Source organism: Rhinolophus hipposideros (genome assembly GCF_964194185.1).
Source record: "Rhinolophus hipposideros genome assembly, chromosome: 11".
Taxonomy (NCBI): Eukaryota; Metazoa; Chordata; class Mammalia; order Chiroptera; family Rhinolophidae; genus Rhinolophus; species Rhinolophus hipposideros.
The window spans coordinates 9,192,453-9,214,131 of NC_138057.1; the positions used below are offsets into that span (position 1 = coordinate 9,192,453).

A 21,679-nucleotide genomic window follows, 5' to 3' on the forward strand; every position below is an offset into this window, starting at 1 on the left:
TTCTATTCCTTTAATGAGCCATGTTTTCTTGTTTCTTTGTATGCCTTGTGACTTTTTTTTGAAAATTGGGCATTTGATTATTATAATGTGGTAATTCTATAAATCAGATTCTCCTCTTTACCAGGGTTTGATGGTTTTTCAAAAACTGTTGAAGGCTATGGTAGTCTTTTTGTTTTGAGACTTTTCCAAACATTTTTACAAAGTCAATTGCTTGTGATGTATGATTTCTGAAGTCTCTGCTCCTTTAGTTCACATTCAGCTAATGTTTTGACACAGATTTCCTTGATTGTTAGGAACTAAAACAAACAAACCCCTCTTTCATATTTGATATTGGTAACTTGTGTCTTTCCTCTTTTCTCTGTTAGCGTGGCTAGAGGTTAATCAACTTACTGATCTTTTCAAAGAATCTATCTTGTTTTGATTTTTATCTATTGTTTTTCTATTTTCAATTTCAGTAATTTCTGCTCTAATTTTTATTTCATTTTGCTGCTTGCTTTAGGTTGTTTTGTTTTGTTTTCACTTTTTCTACTTTCCTAAGGTGGAAACTTAGGTTTTTGACTTTAGTTCTTCTTTTCTATTATGTGTACTTAATGCTATAAACTAACCTGAGTACTGCTTTAGCTGTATCTCACAAATACATTTTCATTTCAAAAGTTTTTCTCTTCTGACTTATCTGAACCATGCGTTATGTAGAGTGTGTCGGTTAATTTCCAACTATTTGGGAGTACTCCAGGTATCTGTTTGTACTTGATTTCTTGTCTACTTCTGCTGTTATCTGAGGATGTATTTTTAATTTCTACACTTGTGAATCTGTTAAAGTGAGCTTTATGGCCTAAGATATGTTCTATTTTGATGAATGTTTTATGTATACTCGAGAAGAATGTGTACTCTCCTGCTGTTGGAATAGTCTATATATGTCAGTAGATACAAGTTGGCTGATAATACTGTTCATGCCTTCATCCTTACTAATTTTCTTAATCTATCAACATTGACAGACCAGAGTTTAAAGCTCCAACTCTAATAGTGGATTGGTATATTTCTCTGTTCAGTATTATCAGTTTTTTGCCTCGTGTGTTTTGATGCTCTGTTGTTAGATGCATAAATGTTTAGAATTGTTATGTCTTCTTAGAGAACTGACCCCTTTGTCAGTACGTAATTTTCCTTTATCCTTGGTAATCATCCATGTTTTCAGGTATACTTTGAAATTAGTATTACTTCAGTTTTCTTTTGATTAGTATGAGAATGGCATATTTTTCTCTACCTCTTTACTTTTAACCTGGGTCTTTTTATCTATAGTGTACTTCTTATAGACATCATAGAGTTGGGCCTTACTTTTTCATCCAACCCTACAATCTCTGTCTTTTACATGATGTTTTTAGACCATTTATACTTATAATGATTTACTGACAGAGCTGGATTGAATTTGGTAACTTTTCTGTTCATTGGGCTTGTTCTTTGTTTTTCCCCACCAATTATTATTTTTTTTTTGCCTTCTCTGCTTTTGAGGAGCATTTTATATAAATCCATTTTATTTCTTCTCTTGGTTTATCACTCATACTTCTTTTAAAAATTTTCAAGTGGTTCCCTAGTGTTTATACTATACATTTTAAAGTAATCTATGTCCATCTTACAATGACATTATAATAATACCAACTTGCATGTAGTGTAGGCACCTTATACTAGAGTGCTCCCTGTGGTCCTTGTTGTCCTGCTGTGATTAACTTAGCCATATGCTATAATCACCTAATACTTTGTTATTATTTTCAATTGTATCCTGGACATTCTAGGATTATATTATGAAACTCTGGATCTTTTACTTTATTTATTTGTTTATTTTTTTATAATTATAGTTGACATACAATATTTTATTAGTTTCTGGTGTACAACATAGTGATAACATTTATATAACTTATGAAGTGAACACCCCGATAAGTATAGTACACCATTTGATACCATACTTATTACAGTATTATTGACTATATTCCCCATACTGTACCTTACATCCCATGACTGCTTTTATAACTGGCAATTTACACATCTTAATTCCTTCCCCTTTTTAACCCATTCCCCTAACCCCCCCTCCCATCTAATTGTGTTCTCTGTTATCTATGACTTTTCTGTTTTGTTGGTTCATTTATTTTGTTTTTTAGATTCCATGTAAGAGTGAAATCACATGGCATTTGTCTTTCTCTATCTAACATTTCAGTTAGCATAATACCCTTTAGGTCCATCTATGTTGTTGCAGGTGGCAAGATTTCATTCTCTTTTTTATGGCTGAATAATATTCTTCTGTGTGTGTGTGTGTGTGTGTGTGTGTGTGTGTGTGTATCACCTCCTTTTTATCCATTTGTCCCTCACTGGACACTTAGGTTGCTTCTATATGCTTGTAAACAACCCTGCAATGAACACAGGAATGCATATGTCTTTTCAAATTAGTGTTTAGGGTTTCTTTAGATAAATACCCAGGAGTGGAATTGCTGAGTCTTTCTTGGTCCCTTTTAATACCCTTTGTTTTAGTTTGGTCTAATATAAGTATTGCTACCACAGCATTTAAAAAAAATTCATCTCAAGATTACAGCACAGAAATTGTGGTGCGAGGAGTTTCTCTTGAAATCTCCCCTGGAAGTTACAACAAGCTGAACAACTATAATTCAACAAAGGATGACTTAAGAAACACAAGCATGCCTGAAACCCAAGCACCGCATCACCAGAAGGTGGGCAAATAAGGCGACTGGGGACAGGAGGGAAGAGGTAAGTGCAGAGATACAGGACACAGGGCCACGGGACACAGACTGGAGTTTGCTGCAGCCTTGGGTGAGGGAAGAATCCAGGCTGCGGACTCCCTCCCTGTAGCCCACAATCCTACCTGAGAGATCAGCTTATAATATAGCTGCATCCAGCATTTGAGGCAAAGACTTCAGGTGAGAACTGTGGTTTAAGCCCTCACTGCTAGACAGAAAACAGAAAACAGACACAGAGCCTGGATGACTCCCCCAACCATCCCAGAGCTCGTTCCCACCGCAACCCTCCCAGTGTTAGAAGTGGGCTCCAGAAAAAATGGTGGCAGTGTCAGATTAAAGAACAGAATATCTACAGCCCTAAGAACTGGAGTGACATTCCCACAGGTTCAGATGCACAGCGTGTGACTAATTCCGGTCATAGGGAAAGAGCTGTAGGGGCCAGACAGCTGCAGGCTGGTAGTCACCACTGCTCAGAGCCACAAACACACCAGCATCCTCTCACAGCCCACCCCACCCGCACCTCTCTGGGCAGATCCCTTTGGGGCAACAAGAGCTGCTGAGACACAAAGGCTCTGCATTGGGCTGCAAAGGTAGCATTGGGTTTTCAGAAGCTCAGAATTCTATCACCCTCCACATCTTCCCATGGAGGTGGTGCCCTGAGACCCAGGCAACCTGCCAACAGAAAAAAAGCCCACCTTCGGAAACCCCATCCCGAGAAGCAAGAAGAGTGCAAAAGAAAATGCTACAGTATGAGAGAAAATAAAAGGCTGCAGTGGGAGAGGAAATAAAACATTCCAGCAACACATACTGGAAAGCAAAAGAAAGACCTCTTCATATTAACCTGCTGCAGAATCCACTCCTGTAGATGCCCAGGAAAGAGAAATAATAATTCATTTCTTCATGCCAAGAATAACCAAGGCTCAGAAAGAAAATGAAAACTCTCCAGAAAATGAATGTAAAGACATGGAAATATGTAACTTAAATAACAGAAAATTCAAGATTGCAGTTCAGAAAAAAATCAACAAAATGCAAAAAACACACACAGATAAGCAGTTTAATGAACTCAGAAACACAATCAGAGAACAAAAATGAACATTTTACCAAAGAGACTGAAATTTTTAAGAAGAGCCAAATGAAAATTTTGGAGATGAAGAACTCAATAAAAGAAATGAATGGCTAGCTTAGATAGTAGAGCTGACCAGACAGAAGAAAGAATTAGTGATATCAAAGACAGAAATCTGGAAATGACACAGATGGAAGAAGAGGGAGACTTGAGTGTTAAAAGAAACCAAAGAACTCTCCAAGATTCCATTAGAAAGAGCAACATGAGAATAATAGGCATGTCAGAAGGAGAAGAGAAGGAGAAGGGAATAGCACGTATATGCAAACAAATAGTTGACGAGAACTTCCCAAACTTGTGGAAAGAACTGGATCCTTGAATCCAAGACGCAAATAGGAACACCTAATTACCTCAAGCCCAACAGGTCTTCAAGGCATATTGCATTGAAGTTATCAAAAAATCAATGAGAAAGAAAGAATTCTCAAGTCAGCAAGGGGAAAAAAAAAAACAGTAACCTAGAAGGGAAAGCCAATTACACTATCATCAGACTTTTCTGCAGAAACTACAAGCCAGGAGGGAGTAGAATCAAATGTTCAAACTATTGAAAGAGAAAAATTATGAGCCAACAATAATATATCCAGCAAAGATAGATATGAAGGAGGAATAAAGACCTTTCCAGACATACAGAAGCTGAGGGAATTTTCTGATGCATGACCTGCATTATAGGAAATACTGAAAGAGGTTATTCGACCTGACACAAAAACCAAAAGAACATAAAACCATAAACAACATTACAAACAGAGAGAAGCAGGAAATGGCAATCTCTACCCAAATTGGGCATTACAAACTTAAACATAACATAAAGGGTAAAGAAGAAAAAAAATATATTTCAAAAAAAGAAAAAAGACAACTCGCTACTGCAATGCAGAAATCAACTCACAGCATAAGTAGGGATAACTTGTGACAACAAAAACACAAAAGGAGAGAGAGTAAAGATCTGAACCTACAAAGGTGAATGGAGATAAGAAGCATGCCGAAGAAAAAGAACTACTGTATATATGAAACTTTGTTTTACATAACCTTAATGTAAACACTCAAAAAAACAAATCCAGAATTGAGATATACAAAAAAATAAAAGTAGAAATGGGGGGAAAATCATAGAATATCACCACACTAAAATGAGAACAACAAAAAGGAAAAGAAACAGTGGAGACACCGAGGTACCAGAAAACAAAAGACAAAACGGATATAGGAAATCCTCATATATGAATAGTCACCCTAAATGTAAATGGACTGAACTCACCAATAAAAAAAGCACAGAGTAGCAGACTGGATCAAAAAACAAAACCCAACCATATGATGCCTCCAAGAGATGCATCTCAACTACAAGGACAACTATAGATTCAAACTGAAAGACTGGAAATCAATACGCCAAGCAAATGGTGTACAGACAAAAGCAGGTGTAGTTATACTTATATCAGATGAAAGAGACTTCAGGATAGAAAAAAAGTAACAAGACAAAGACAGACACTTCATACAATAAGAAAACATAAAGCTTATCAATATATATGCCCCCATTCAGGGAGCACCAAAATATACAAAGCAACTACTAATAGAACTAAAGGGAGAAATTGACGAAATGACAATTACAGTAGGGGACCTAAATACATTATTGACTGTTATGGATAGATCATCCAAACAGAAAACAAATAAGGAAGTATCAGCCTTAAATGACACTTTAGACCAAATGGTCATAATCGACATTTACAGAATCCTTCATACTAGAACATCAGACTATACATTCTTTTCTAGTGTACATGGAATATTCTCAAGGATAGATCATATATTGGGACACAAAATTAGCCTTAGCAAATTTGAGAAGATTGAAATCATACCAAGCACATTCTCGGATCACAAGGCTTTGAAACTGGATATCAAGTGCAAAACGAAAGCAGGAAAAACCACAAATACGTGGAGATTAAACAACATGTTTTTAAAGTACTGGGTCAAAGAAGAAATGAGGAGAGAACAAAAGACACAGAAACGAATGAGAATGAATACATCTTATCAAAATTATTGGGCTACAAGGAAAGCAGTAATAAGAGGGAAATTTAATCATTACAGGCCTATCTCAAGAAACAAACAAACAAAAAACCCAGATAAACAACCTCACATTACACCTTAAAGAACTAGAAAAAAATAAAAAATGAAACCCAAAGTCAGCAGGAGGAAGGAAATAATAAAAATCAGAGAAGAGCTAAAAGAAATCAAGAATAAAAAGGCAGTAGGAAAAAATTAATGCAAGAGCTGGTTCTTCGAAAAGATTAATAATACTGACAATCCCTTGGCTACATTCACTAAGATAAAAAGGCACAAATAAAATCAGAAATTAAAGAGGAGGTTACCATGGATACCACAGAAATACAAAGGATCATGCAAGACTACTATGAAGGACTACATGTTCTAAATTCAATAACCTAGAAGAAGTGGACAAGTTCTAAGAAACATATAGCCTTCCAAGGCCGAACCATGAAGAACTGGAAAATCTAAACAGACCGATCACCAGTAATGAATTGAATGAGTCATCCAAAACCTTCCCAAAAGCAAAAGCCCAGGACCAGATGGCTTCAATAGTGAATTCTACCAAACATTCAAATAGGATCTAACAGCTGTCCTCCTCAAACTTTTCCAAAAAATTGAAGAAGAAGCAATATTACCTAACTCATTTTATGAGGCCAATACTACCCTGATACCAAAACCCAGTAAGGATAACACAAAAAAAGAAAATTATAGACCAATATCTCTGATGAATACAGATGAAAAAACCCTAAATAAAATTCCAGCAAATCGAATACAACAATACATTAAAAAGATTATACAACACAATCAAGTGGGGTTCATCCCCGGGGCAGAAGGATGGTTCAACAAACGCAAATTGATCAATGTGATACATCACATAAAAAAAAATGAAGGACCGGGGGGAGGGGGGTTCACAGTGTGAGGGATATAAATGATGAACGTCTAAGTATTACCTTGTCTTGTACACCTGAAACTAATAAATAAATAAATAAATAAATAAATAAACTGGAACCTAACAGATATTAAATAAATAAATAAATAAATAAATAAATAAATAAATAAATAAAAAGAAAAAAAATGAAGGACCAAAATCATATGATTATATCAATAGATGCAGAAAAAGCATTTGACCAGATACAACATCCATTTATGATTAAAACACTCAATAAAATGGGTGTAGAAGAAAAATACCTTAACATAATAAAGGCCATATATAACAAACCTTCAGCTAATGTTATAATTAACAGTGAAAAACTGAAGTCCTTCACTCTATGTTCAGGAATAACACCAGACTGTCCCCTATCACCACTGCTTTTCAACATAGTAATGGAAATCCTAGCCAGAGCAATTGGGCAAGAGAAAGAACTAAAAGGCATCCGAATTGGAAATGAAGAAGTTAAATTATCACTTTTGGCAGACATGATTCTTTATTTAGAAAACACTCAAGACTCTACCAAAAAGCTGTTAGAAACAATAAATACAATAAAGTTGCTGGCTACAAAATCAACATACAAAAAATCTACTGCATTCCTATATAAACAATGAAATTTCAGAAAAAGAAATGAAAAAAAACAACAATTCCTTTTGCAATTGCAACAAAAAGAAGAAAATACCTAGGAATAAATTTAACAAAGTGTATGAAGGAACTATACACTGAAAACTATAAGACATTTTTAAAAGAAATTGAAGAAGACACAAAGAAATGGAAAGACGTTCTGTGTTCATGGATTGGAAGAATCAACATAGTTAAAATGGCCATATAACCCAAAGCAATATACAGATTTAATGCAATCCCCATCAAAATCCCAATGGCATTTTTAAAAGAAATAGAACAAAAGAATCATCAGATTTGTATGGAACCACAAAACATCCTGAATAGCCAAAGCAATCCTAAGAAAAAAGAATAATGCTGGAGGTATCACATGCCCTGACTTTAGCTTGTACTACAGGGCTACAATAATCAAAACAACATGGTACTGGCAGAAAAACAGACACACAGACCAATGGAAAAGAACTGAAAACCCAGAAATAAACCCACATAAATAGGGACAGATAATTTTCGACAAAGGAGCCAAAAACATATGTGTAATGGTGCTGGGAAAATTGGAAAGCCACATGCAGAACAATGAAACTAGACTGCTATCTGTCACCACATACCAAAATTAATTCAAAATGGATCAAATACCTAAACATAAAACATGAAACAATAAGCTGCATAGAAGAAAACATAGGTACTATACTTACGGACCTTGGGTTCAAAGAGCATTTTATGAATTTGACGTCAGAGGCAAGGGAAGTAAAAGCTAAAGTAAATGAATGGGACTATATCAAACTAAAAAGTTTCTGCACAGCAAGAGAAACCATCAACAAAACAAAGAGGCAACCAACCAAATGGGAGAAGATATTTGCAAAGAATGCCTCCGATAAGGGGCTAATATCTAAAATATATCAAGAACTCATACAACTCAACGAAAAGACAAACAATCCAATTAAAAAATGGGCAGAGGACATGAACAGAAACTTCTCCCAATAAGACACATACATGAAAAGATGCTCAACATCACTAAGCATCAGAAAAATACAAATAAAAACCACAATAAGATATCACCTCACCCCAGTCAGAATGGCTATCATCAACAAGACAAATAATAACAAGTGTTGGAGAGTCTGTGGAGAAAAAGGAACCCTCATACACTGTTGGTGGGAATACAGATTGGTGCAGCTGCTATGCTAGGCAGCATGGAGGTTCCTCAAAAAATTAAGAATAGAATTACCATATGACCCAGCAATCCATCTCCTGGGTATTTACCCAAGAAAACATAGGTACTAAACTTATGATGTTGGGTTCATAGAGGACTTTATGAATTTGACCTCAAAGGCAAGGGAAGTAAAATGAAAACATTTATCCATAAAGATATATGTGCTCCGATGTTCACTGCAGCATTATTTATGGTGGCCAAGATATGGAAACAACCAAAGTGTCCTTCAAGAGATGACTGGATAAAGATGATGTGGTATATATACACACTAGGATACTACTCTGCAATAAGAAAAAATGAAATACTGCCGTTTGTGACAACATGTATGGATGTTGAGATCATTATGCTAAATGAAATAAGTCAGAAAAAGTGGAGAACCATATGACTTCATTTATATGTGGGATATAAAACTGAAGGCAACAAAGGAGCAAGACAAGCAAATAAAGAAACAAAAACTCATACACAGACAACTGTTCAGTGGTTACCAGAAGGTAAGGGGGGAGGGGAGTTTTAGAAGAGGGTAAACAGGGTCAAACATATGGTGATGGAAGGAGAACTGAGTCTGGGTGGTGAACACATAATGCAATACGTAGAAGATGTATTATAGAATTGTATACTTGAAACCTATGTAATTTTGTTGATCATTGTCACCCCAATAAAGTTTAATAAAAAAATGAAAAACATATACTTACCAAACAACCACAAGCACACTCCTGGGCATTTACCTCAGAAATACTAATTTATGCTCACAGTAAAAACCTGAACACGAATTTCATAGCAGCTTAAAGTAGCCAAAAATTAGAAACAACCAAAATATCCTTCAATAGGTGAATGACTAAACAAATTATGACACACTCCCAAAATAAAATACCATGTAGTAATAAAATAAATAAACTATTGATATACACTATAACTTGGATGGATGTCAAACTCAGCACATTAAATACTGTATGATCCCATTTACATAATGTTCTTGAAATGGAAAAATTATCAGATGAAGGGCATATCAGTAGTTGGCAGAGATTAGGGATAGTGTGGGAGAGGGTATGGGTATGATTGTAAAGCGGTAGTACAAGAGAAACCTTTGTGGTGATACAATAGTTCTGTACCTTTATTGTGGGGTGGTTACATGAATTTCCACATTGATAAAATGGCATAGAGCTATTCACACACATTATACCAATATCTATTTACAAATGGTGTTGAGACTATATCATACCCATGTACGATATAACCATTGGGGGAAACTTGTGAAGAATATAATTGTGCTAATTCCTGTGAATCTATAATTATGTCATATAAAAAGTTTTTTCGTAAGTACATGTAAAAACCAGAAACAATGTGAAAACATTTTCTTCTTAAAAAGGCAAGCCAAAGATGGAGAAAAAAGGGTTTGCAAAACATTATTTGGCACCAGCCTGGTGGCTCAGGCGGTTAGAGCTCCATGCTAGAGCTCCATGCTCCTAACTCCGAAGGCTGCCGGTTTGATTCCCACATGGGCCAGTGGGCTCTCAACCACAAGGTTGCCAGTTCAATTCCTCGAGTCACGCAAAGGATGGTGGGCTCTGACTCCTGCAACTAAGATTGAGCACGGCACCTTGAGCTGAGCTGCCGCTGATCTCCCGGATGGCTCAGTTAGTTGGAGCACATCCTCTCAACCACTAGGTTGCCGGTTCAACTCCCACAAGGGATGGTGGGCTGCGCCCCCTGCAACTAGCAATGGCAACTGGACCTGGAGCTGAGCTGTGCCCTCCACAACTAAGACTGAAAGGACAACAACTTGAAGCTGAACGGCACCCTCCACAACTAAGATTGAAAGGACAACAACTTGACTTGGGGGAAAAAAAAAAAAGGCCTGGAAGTACACACTGTTCCCCAATAAAGTCATATTCCCCTTCCCCAAAAAAATATTTTTAAAAAAACAAAAACAAAAAAAACAAAAGAAAAACACCAAAACATTATTTGCTAAAGGTCTGGATGCCTTCAACTCCACAACAATACCAAAAACAAACAAACAAAACAACAAAAACTAAACTAGGCCAGCCCTGTGGCTCACGTGGTTGGAGCGCCGTGCTCCTACTACTGAGGCAGCCCGTTTGATTCCCACATGGGCCAGTGAGCTGCGCCTTCTACAGCTAAGATTGTGAACAACGGCTCTCCCTGGACTGGCCTGCCATGAACAGCCAGAGCTCGGCGTATGCTGCCACGAGCCGCCAGTGGCCAGCATGAGTGGCCAGCAGCCAGCGTGAGGGGCCGTGGGATGTAATGTGCTGCCATGAGCAGCCAGTGTCCAGCATGAGTGGCCAGAATCCGGCAAGAGCAGCCGTAAGCTGCTGTGAGCTGACTGGCAACTGACTGCCTCAGCCGGGGAGGGAGTGCAAGGCTCATAATACCAGCATGGGCCAGGGAGCTGTGTCCTACACAACTAGACTGAGAAACAATGGCTTGAACCAGAGTGTGGGGGGAGGCGGAAGAAGGGGAAAAAAACTAAACTGAACACAAAATGAGCTAAAGATTTCATCAGACACTTCAGCAATGGAGATTATGAATGGTTAAAAAGCACATGAAAAGTGGTTCAACATTGTTAGTCACCAGGGAAATGCAAATTAAAACCCAATAAGATATAACTAGACACCAACTACAATGGTTAAAAAGAACAAGACTTACCAAAACAAATGTTGGTAATCAAAGAGCAATGAGAACTCTCTGACATTGCATATAGGCATGAGAAACAGTGCAGCCAACTTTAAACATTTGGCAGCTCCTTATAAAATTACATATAAAGTTACCAGAAGACCCAGCAAGTCCACTCTTAGGTATTTACACAAGAGAAATGAAAACATAACAACACAAAGACTTGTATATGCAATATTCATAGCAGCTTTATTCATAATAGCCCCAAACTGGAAAAACAAAAACAAACAAAAAAACCATGTGTCTATCAAGTGAAAGGATAACAAATTGTGGTAAAAAGAATAAACTAGTGATACACACACACATGCACAAGTATCAAAAATGCATTATGCTAAATGAAAGAAGCCAGACAGAAAACAGTATATACTTTATGATCCCTTTAATATAAAATTCGAGAAAAGGCAGAACCATTTCAGTAGAAAGCAGATCAGTGATTGCTAAGAAGCCTGAAAGGTGGGGATGGAGGGAGGAGACTCACTGCAAAGGGCTATAAGGTATCTTTCTGGAATGATGGAAATATTCCAAATCATGATTTTGATGATGGTAAAACTCACTGACTTATACACTGAAAAGTGCTGAATTTTATCTTCTGTTAAACACACCTCAACAAAAATGATTAATATTTAAAAACGAAAACCAGAATTGCATTCTAGAGGGAGTGAGGTGGTCAGGTCTGCTCACCCACGGAGACGAGGTGGCTGTAGATCTCCAGCATCACATCTCTGTAGAGGGCCCGCTGAGCAGGGCCCAGGTGCTGCCACTCCTCCTGGGTGAACTCCACAGTCACGTCCTTGAAGGACACTGAGGCCTGTAACAGCATATTTCTAATCAATCTCAGGGCCCAGGATCAGGAACATGGAAAACAGTTTTGGAAACTAACTCTGAATATATTTACTGTTGACAGAGTTTCTTAAAAACTGCTATAGGAAATGACTATTATGGCCCTAACTCTTTCTTATATTTGGGGGATATGTGCACAATTAGTAAAAAGTTATTCCCATGCTGTGATTTATCTATATTTATTTTTAAATTATACACAATATTGTCACTTAATATAATGAGAAAGCTTAGTATCTTATATTCTTAGGTAAAGTTAATACAACAGAATTCCTGTATATATTTCCCATACACCATTGGATTATGCTGAGCACTCTGGAGAGTAAACACACCCCAGCCTGGAGTTCTCTGCTGGGGTAATGGGGAACCAATGAAGAGAGACATGTATGAGGTGTGATCAAACAATATGGTGAATTTTTAAATGAAAACAGAATGTATTACAGTAAAAAACACATTGCCATTAATCCTCCTCAAAATACTCCCCCTCGCTTTGAGCACACTTATCCCATCATTCTTGCCACTTTCTGGAAGTTCTTTTGTATCTTTAGTTGCTGTCATGGCTGCCACGATGTCCTGAATCGATTCAAAATGTTTACCTTTCATAGTCATTTTGACTTTGGGGAAGAGCCAGAAGTCGCACGGTGCCAGATCTGGTGAATAAGGTGGATGAGGACGTACTATAAAGTTTTTATTTGACAAAAATTGCAGTACCGGAAATGATGTGTGACACAGAGCCTTTCCGTTCTGATCACAAAATACGGTTAATGCTGCTACCGAGTGCCATCCAATGGAAAGGCAGGGATCTTCAATAGGGAAGCAGAGCATCGAACCTTAGTAACAGTGTGTGACAAGTTTCAACTAGTTTGGTGAAGTGAGCTATGGTTGAGAAAAGGTGTGTTTTAAAGTGTGCTATAAATCATGGATCACGAACAACTCATTAACATGCAATGGGTTTCATCTTCCATCATGATAACACTCAGTGTCACACATCCTTTCTGGTATGGCAATTTCTGTCAAATGAAAACATTACGGTGTGTCCTCATCCACCTGATTCACGGGATCTGGCACGATGGGACTTCTGGCTCTTCCCCAAAGTCAAAATGACCATGAAAGGTAAGCGTTTTGAATCGATTCAGGACATCGAGGCAGCCATGATAGCAACTAAAGATACTCACAAAAGAGAACTTCCAGAACTGCTTCAGAAAGTGGCAAGAATGAACGTGTTTGAAGCGAAGGGGAGTATTTTGAGGGGGATTAATGGCAATGTGTCTTTTACTATAATAAACATTTTTATTTAAATATTCACCATATCTTTTTATCACACCTCATAAGCCAGGGGATACACCTCATAAACCTCACCAGATTCATGGTTCAGGAGCAATGCTCTAGAACAGATTTTCTTCATTTTGGTAATACTAACACTGTAGACCAGATAACTCTATTTCGGAGTAACACTGTCCTGTGTACTTTAGGATGTTTATCAGTATCCCTGTCTTCTACTGATTAGATGCCAGTAGCATCCCCAGTTGTGACAATCAAAAATATCTTCACCCCAGTTTCCTCAAAAAATTAACAATAAAGCTACCACATGACCCAGCAATACCACTGCTGGGTATTTATCTGAATTAAAAAAAATACTAATTTGAAAAGATATATGTACTTCTACGTTCCTTGCAGCATTGTTTACAATAGCCAAGATATGGAAGCAACCTTGGTGTCCACTGATAGATGAATGGATAAAAAAGAGGTGGGATAAACACACACACACACACACACACACAGGAATATTACTCAGTCATAGAAAAGAATTTTGCCATCTGTGGCAACATGGATGGACCTAGCGGATAATATACTAAGTGAAATAAGTGAGACAGAGAAAGACAAATACTGTATGATTTCACTTATATGTAGAATCTAAAAAACAAAACAAATGAACAAACAGAACAATACAGAAAGACTCATAGATAAAGAGAACAAACTGCTGGCTGCCAGAGGGGAGGGAGCAGTGGGTGAAATAGGTGAAGGCAATTAAGAAATACCAACTTGCAGTTATAAAATAAATAAGTCATGGAAATAAGGTACTGCATAGGGAATAACATCGTGATAACTTTTATAGTGACAGATGGTAATTAGATGTATCATGATTATCATTTTATAATGTACAAAAATACTGAATCACTATGTTGTACACCTCAAACTAATATAATATTGTATGTAAATTATAGCTCAATAACAAATAAATCTCCAAACACTGCCAAATGTCTCCTGGGAAGCAAAACTGACCCTACTTAGGAACAATTGCTCTGTACCGTATTTCCCCGAAAATGAGATCTAACCAGAAAATAAGCCACAGCATGATTTTTCAGGATGCTCATCATATAAGCCCTACCCCCAAAATAAGCCCCAATTAAGACTGTCAGCCAGACGGATGCATTTAGTACGTCCGTTGCAACACACGGCAGACGTATTGAATTCTAAAATAATACTATTAATATATAAATACAAATATTATTGACATTAATACTTAAAATAAATGATAAATTATAATTATTTGTAAATACCCAAGTGGGCACCTTTGGACAAGAGGTAAACGCCCATGTAAACAGATGAACTCAAGACTTATTGCCGAATGACTAATTAGAGTACAGACACAACGCAGGAATAACGTGCATACTTGATAATGAACGGACGTGGTTGTGTCTAATATGAATCTTCATAATTCAATACGTCATGTGTAACGGACATACTTAATGCACTAATGTGAAATAAAGAAATGTTTTCTGAATTTTGGTGCCAGCAATTTTTCGTCGCTTTTGTGTGGACCATCATTCTTAACTGTCATCATTTTTGTTGCCACTCCCATCTGTAAGTCTTCAATTAACACTTGATTTAATGGTAGATTTAAAGGGAATAATATTTTGACCCCCAGACAAGATGATTGCAAAAAGCTAGTCCATCGAGTACAAGAAAATAATCGTGGAGGACTCCCGGGGCAAGAATCTTACGATTTTCTACAAAGAGAAGTAGCATCTCCGAATGGTCAGAAAATGGCGAGCAGAGCACAATAACCTCAGTCAACAGGTGGACGAGGGAAATGCTAAGAAGCCCAAGTGTGGATCAGGTTGGCAACCATTATTTCCTGAGCTGGAAGACATCATCTGTGAATGGATTGCTGACAGGAGAGCAAAGGCTTTGGTTGTACACAGGGCTGATATTCAAGCATTTGCCCTTGCAATGGCACCAGTTTAGAAATATCCCCAGAAGAATTCAAAGCATCACAACACTGGCTGGATGGCTTCCTTCAGCGATATGAACTGTCTCTAAGAAGATCGACAGCACTGTCCAATCTGGAAGATATTGAAGTTATTAAACGTGCACTTGCATTCAAGTCCTTTCTTGATGGCATCGACTTTTCTAAATACCAACTCTCCAACATGATTGCTATAGATGAAACTGCAGTGTTTATGGGCCAAGGATCTCAAACGACAATTTATCAGAGGGGTGCCTTGTCAATCTACTACATTCCCTCCACTGGTTACAAAAGTGCCTGTATTTTGGCAATTCGTCTGGATGGAAAGAAAGCCCCACCTCTAATCATCATTAAGGGCAAGAAAGATAAGGTTGAACGTGTTTCAGGCGTTTATGTTCTTGAAACCGAAAAAGCCTGGTGCACACAAACAGTTATAAGGAAGTGGGTCGACTTAATGCTGCCACTTGTTTTGTGAGGTGGCCAAAGAGGTCTGCTGGTGTGGCATTCAGCCAGCACTCACTGCGCTGAAGACATGAAGAACTTCCTTGCAGAGAGAAGAATAGATCAAATAATGATTCCTGCAGGAATGACTGTCTATCTCGACAGACACTTGATATTGCAATAAAGGACCATTTGCACATGGAAATCAATGACTACTATTGAAAATAGAATGGAGAGAAATTAGTGTGGAAACTTTGTGAAGCATAGACTGCAAGAGGTCGTGTAGGAAAATTGGGAGGTCTAAAATGAAAATAAGGATTTAGGAGAAATTAGTTATTAAGATGGCAACCGAAGTCATCAGAGAAAAAAAGCTGACTCAGAAAGGATATAGAAACCAAGAAGAGAAAAGAACCAAGTATAAAATTCAAGGGAATCGCAAAATTAAAGAGGTAGGTAGAAAAAGAATAGGCCATAAAGGCTGAGAAAGAATTTCTGAAGAGTGGAAAGAGAAATCAGAAAGATTAGAGTATTAGAAATTAAGAGAAAAGAAAATTACAAGCATACACGATTCCTCTAGTTCAAGGGAACTGACTGAGCACGCACATTCACATGCTCTGCCTCCTAAAACACAGGTAAAATAGAGAACCTACTATAAATGTATGATGAAAGAGGAATACAGAGAAGTTTCCCAGCAGAAGTCCCCCAAATTTGAACAAATTCTGAAAGATAGAGGATAAGACATTATTAGATAACAAAAGCTGGGCAATGTTGCCCACAAACAAATACAAACATAGAAGTGGGCATACGGAGCAGGACACTGATGAAAGCCCAGAAAGACATTCAAGCTTAAATGAACAAGCCCTACAACAAAGTGTGTAGTGGGAAGAGTGATTAGCAGAGTACATTTCCTATCTCAATACAGGTGATATCTCAAATGAATGAAGAAAGGCTGGGCATAAATATCACAGAGATAATTAGATTGCCATCTGGGAAAAGAGAGTTAAATCTAAACCTCACAGCACAGAGCAGGATAGAATTAAAATATATTCAAGGGGGGGCGGCTACTTTGGTGGCTGTATAGTGTGTTGCAGCTCCTGAGAGCTGGGTGGGATGGAGGTGCTGGACCCGGAAAGAGCGAAGGAGTTGTCGCCCCCACCGCAGATGGGTCTGAGGCTCGGAGACTCCCCCCGGATGATTCATGCAAGGGCGGGGACAGGGACCGGGGCCCCTTCCTCTGCCGCCGCTCCATCCTGGCTATCCCCACAGAGTCTGACGGCGGCAGCCGCGCAGAGGGGACCGGCTCAGGGCAGTGTGACTTTTGAGGATGTTGCTGTGTACTTCTCTCAGGAGGAATGGGGGCTCCTTGATGAGACTCAGAGGCACCTGTGATGTGATGCTGGAGAACTTTGCACTTATATCCTCGCTGGGTTATTTGTGTAGCATAGAAAATGAGAAGGCACCTTCTGGACAGCGTGTTTCTCTGGAAAGAGTGCCACAGATCAGGACTCCAAAGCCAGATCCATCAGTCCAGAAGTCTCATCACTGTGAGGTGTGTGTTCCCATCATGGAAGATATTTTGTATCTCACTGAGTATCAAGGAACACATACTGGGCAGAAATTGAACACCTGTGTGGCATGTGGGAAACAATTATGTTTCAGTGCAAATCTTCACCAACATCAGAACCAGCACAGTGGAAGGAAACCCTACAGCAAGGACATGGACAGGGCCTCCTTTGTGAAGAGCTACAGAAGCCATTCATCAGGGAAGCCTTTCACCTGTGGGGAGGTTGGAAAGGCCTTCTTGGCCAGTGTGGGTCTCCTCCAGCACAAGGCCACTCCCAAAACTGCACTGAATGTACACAGCAGTATACTGAGTGTGAGGAGGCCATTCACAGTGGAAAAAGTCCTTACATGTGTCATGAATGTGGGAAAGCTTACTGCCGCAAACGTACACTTGTTCAGCACCAAAGAATCCACACTGGAGAAGGACTGTATGAGTGCAATGAATGTGGGAAAACCTTCAGCTACATACATTTATTCAGCATAAGACAATCCACACTAGAGAAAGACCTTTTGAGTGCAGTGAATGTGGGAAAGCTTTCAGATGCAAATCCAAAGTTGTTCGTCACCAGAGAATCCACACCAGGGCAAGGCCTATGAATGTGCTAAATGTGGGAAATTCTTTAGACAAAGCTCCAGCCTCATTCAACACCAGAGAATTCAAGGTGTTGAGCAAGGCCTTATGAGTGTGGAGAATGTGGGAAATCTTTTAGCCAAAGCTCCATACTCATTCAGCACTGAAGAGTTCACACTGGAGAAAGGCCTTATGAGTGCAGTGAGTGTCGGAAATCTTTTAGACAAATCTCCAGCCTCATTCAACACCGGAGAGTTCACACAGGAGCAATGCCTTATGAGTGCAGCAAATGTGGGAAATCTTTTAGCCAAAGCTTCAGCCTCATTCTACATGAGAGAGTTCACACTGGGGAAAGGCCTTTTGAGTGTGGTGAATGTGGAAAATCCTTTAGCCAAAACTACAGTCTCATTCAACATCTTAAACTCCACACTCAATAAAGGCTTCAGTTAACAGTCTGCTCTGAATCAACACCAAATTTTTCACAATCCAGATAAGTTTTATAAAGTCAGCAAATATGGAAAAGCCTTTAGCCAAAGATCTAAGCTCATTCAATATGAGAATTCCAGATAAGGTAAAGAATGGCTTTAAACCTTCAGGGAATGTGCTGTCTCTGTTCATTGTGACAGGACTAGAGAGCCTCTGCAAGGGGCCATCTGCCAAGAGTTCCAGATATGTGAGAAATTTGCAGGAGCTGCACTTCATATTCCAGTCGGCTCAGGACCCTTGCCAAAATTGTGCTAGGTTCTGTGGCAGAAGTCATCTACCCTCTACCACCTAGCAGTCCTCATGGCATGTATCAGTGACAACAAGATGCTCAAAGAAGACAGATGTTTGTGTTCTCTCCTATTCTCTAAAGGAAATCAGTCTGAGCTTGTGGCGGTTCCCATTCCCTTCTCTCTGACTAGTTATGGCATGGATCTGACCCACTTTTGGCCCAAAGAAAGGGCCCAGTCTGAGAACTGTTGATAGCTTGTAAAGTTTTACCTTTTTTATGGCATTATTGGTCTTATGTTATGTTTTTGATGGATTTTCTAGCCTTTGAGACCAACTTGGAAACTATCGGCTTCACATTGTCCTGGATTGTGCAATAGTAAATCTTAATTTTTTAAGTCACCTTTAATCTTAAGAGTTATATTCACTGTGTGGGTGGGTTGAAAATAGAATTGGGCTCTGCCAGTGTGAAAGGGGTGGATGGCTTCGTGAGGGCCTCCGAAGGGACAGTATGATGTTAGAGAATACCTCTCACTACAGTTTTTGACTAATCTTCATTCCTGTTATGCTAAAATAAAAAACATTTGGTGTTTGTCCTCAGTTCCTGGCACACAGCTTCTAAAATCCTTGGAATTTCATGAGTACAAGAGCATCTTTGTATGATAATGAAATGACTCAAGGTGAAGGCCAATGAAGAGCCTCAGGAAGGGGGTCGGTGGCCAGGTTAGAAAGTTAGAACTTTAAGCCCCACCCCTGACATCTGAGGATGGAAAGTAGCTAGAGATTGAGTTCAGTCACCAATGAGCAATGTTGTAGTCAACCATGCCTTTTTAGTGATATCTTGATTAAAAACACTAGGGTTGGGTTTGGAGAGCAGCTGGGTTGCTAAACACATCCAATTAGAAGGGGGGTACACCTTGACTCCACTGGGCTAGAGGCTCTTGTGCTTGGGGTTCTTCCGGAGCTTACCCTATGTTCCCTCTTCATCTGGTTGTTGGACTTGTGTTCTTTATAATAAACTGTAATAGTAAGTGTAAATATATATATATATATATATATATATATATATATATATATATATATATATATTCAAGATCTAAATGTAAAAAAAAAAAGTCAATCACATCCCAGAAGACTATACAGAACACTTTTTTTACAATGTTAGAGTGGGAAAATGCCCAGCTATGACAAAATCCAGGAATCATGAAAGAAAAAAAAAAAAAAAACCGCTAAATTTGACAACATAAAAATCAAATGTCTTTATGGCAAAAAAAAAAAAGAAAAAGAAAAAGGAAAAAACATATCCTGAGCATGGCAAAAATATAATTATATGACACGATAAAGATGTTAGCAAATGCTACTGTAATAATCATACTGCAATAGACATCTGTATCAACCCAACACATCATACCCCTTAAACTTACACGATGTCATATGTCAATTGTATTTTAATAAAAAAGTAGTCCAACGCAACTTATGGATACAGAAAAAAAAAATCCCAAATATAGTATCAGCAAAAAGCCCTAGGAAAATCTGTAAGAAGCAACTTCACCATCTATTAGAACTAGGGTCTATAGAGGAATTCAAGTTAATATTAGAAAACCCATCATACTGTTTACAGTATTTACAAAGGAAATAAACTATAGGTTTATTTCAATAGATGCACAAAAGGTATTCAATATAATTCAATGCACATTCATGACCGATGTGAAATTTTAGCAAAATGGTACCTGAAGGGAGCCTAGCTACTCTGACAAAAGCTACCAAGAGCTGACAGCAAACATCAGTTAGTGGTAAAATGGTGTATATTTTCCCTGAAGACTGATTTGATCTATTTCTATTTCTCTTCTCCCAGGTAAAGCATGGACCCTTGGACACCTCATGAATCCATTACAACATAATGTGGGGAGGGAATGAACAGCTCACCTGAGGTATGTTCATTTTCTGTGGCTCTTGGGAGAGTGTAGAGAACTGGGGTTCAGCTGAGGGGACAGAAAGAAGACAGGGGTCACAAGATTTGGGCTGCCTTTTGACTCCTAGAGTCACCTCTGCAAATGTCACACTCTAGTTGGGGACCAGCCTCCCTGTGAGGAATAAGAAGGATAACCACCAGGCAGCACCATCTGTTTTTGTGTGACTCTAAAATGACCATGGGGCTTAAACTGGCAGCTTTTTATTGAGTGAACATAAACTTTTCTTGAGTGAGTAACAATAATGCATGTGTCCTTCTGACTAACAAAATAAATAAATATAGAGGATTAATTGAATTAAATTACACCAAAGGATAAGACAGTATTCTTTCATTAAGATTAACTCAGCAGGAAAATACTCAGTATGCATATTTTATCTATTTTTCTCAGTAACATTATTTACTCCTGGCATAAACAATCCATAGAAAGCCTAGTCAAAGAGATGGAATGCATTAGGACAGGAATTTTTCATTGTTTATTTCAGCTTTGATGTATTTCTCAAAAGGCCCTTTTGATAAGATGCGTTTGGTGACTTACCTGTGGGAAAGAAAAATGTTTTCCTCTTGACTCTGTCACAAACAAACTTGATTTCCCTGCACAAGTCATGAACCTTTCAGGCTCAATGTCTTTAAAGTCTTCAAGAGAGTCAGAAATTGATGATCTTGGAAAACCCTTTACGTAGCATCATTCTGGGATCCTGTGAAGTCCAGATAATGTCAGCAGTGTCACATGTGATGAACACATGTAACAGTAGTACAGCATCTGTAAAGAACGGGGGCTGTTTAGGGAGAAGACAGAATTTTCTCCCTCTGTCTGGTTACCCTTTTACTCCCAGACCTACTCTCACAAGCTCTCCAATGAAGTGGCTTGTCCTAAGTGACCCCCACCTGGGTTACCTCAGCTCACCTCACTCAAGGCTGTCCCCAACCCCTGCCCCCACCAGTCACACAGTGTGGTGGCTTCTGGAGGTGGCATCATCACCAGGACTAACTCATTCTGGGCA

At 38.5% G+C, this 21,679-nt stretch overlaps 1 protein-coding gene across 6 annotated transcripts in view; it reads right to left on the reverse strand.

Moving 5' to 3' along the window:
• LOC308504979 (uncharacterized protein) overlaps positions 1-21,679 on the reverse strand; it is a 44,006-nt gene that overhangs the window by 17,387 nt on the left and 4,940 nt on the right. For 3 of the 6 annotated variants that reach the window (XM_081066649.1, XM_081066648.1, XM_081066647.1), the window contains 3 exons: positions 21,214-21,438; positions 20,633-20,688; positions 12,015-12,141 (listed from right to left, as the gene is read on the reverse strand). In XM_081066649.1, coding sequence (XP_080922775.1) covers positions 12,015-12,141; positions 20,633-20,647 — 142 coding nt within the window. In that variant the 5' untranslated portion in view covers positions 20,648-20,688; positions 21,214-21,438. The remainder of the gene's footprint in view (positions 1-12,014; positions 12,142-20,632; positions 20,689-21,213; positions 21,439-21,679) is intronic. The other 3 variants (XM_081066646.1, XM_081066644.1, XM_081066645.1) reach the window with 1 other exon arrangement.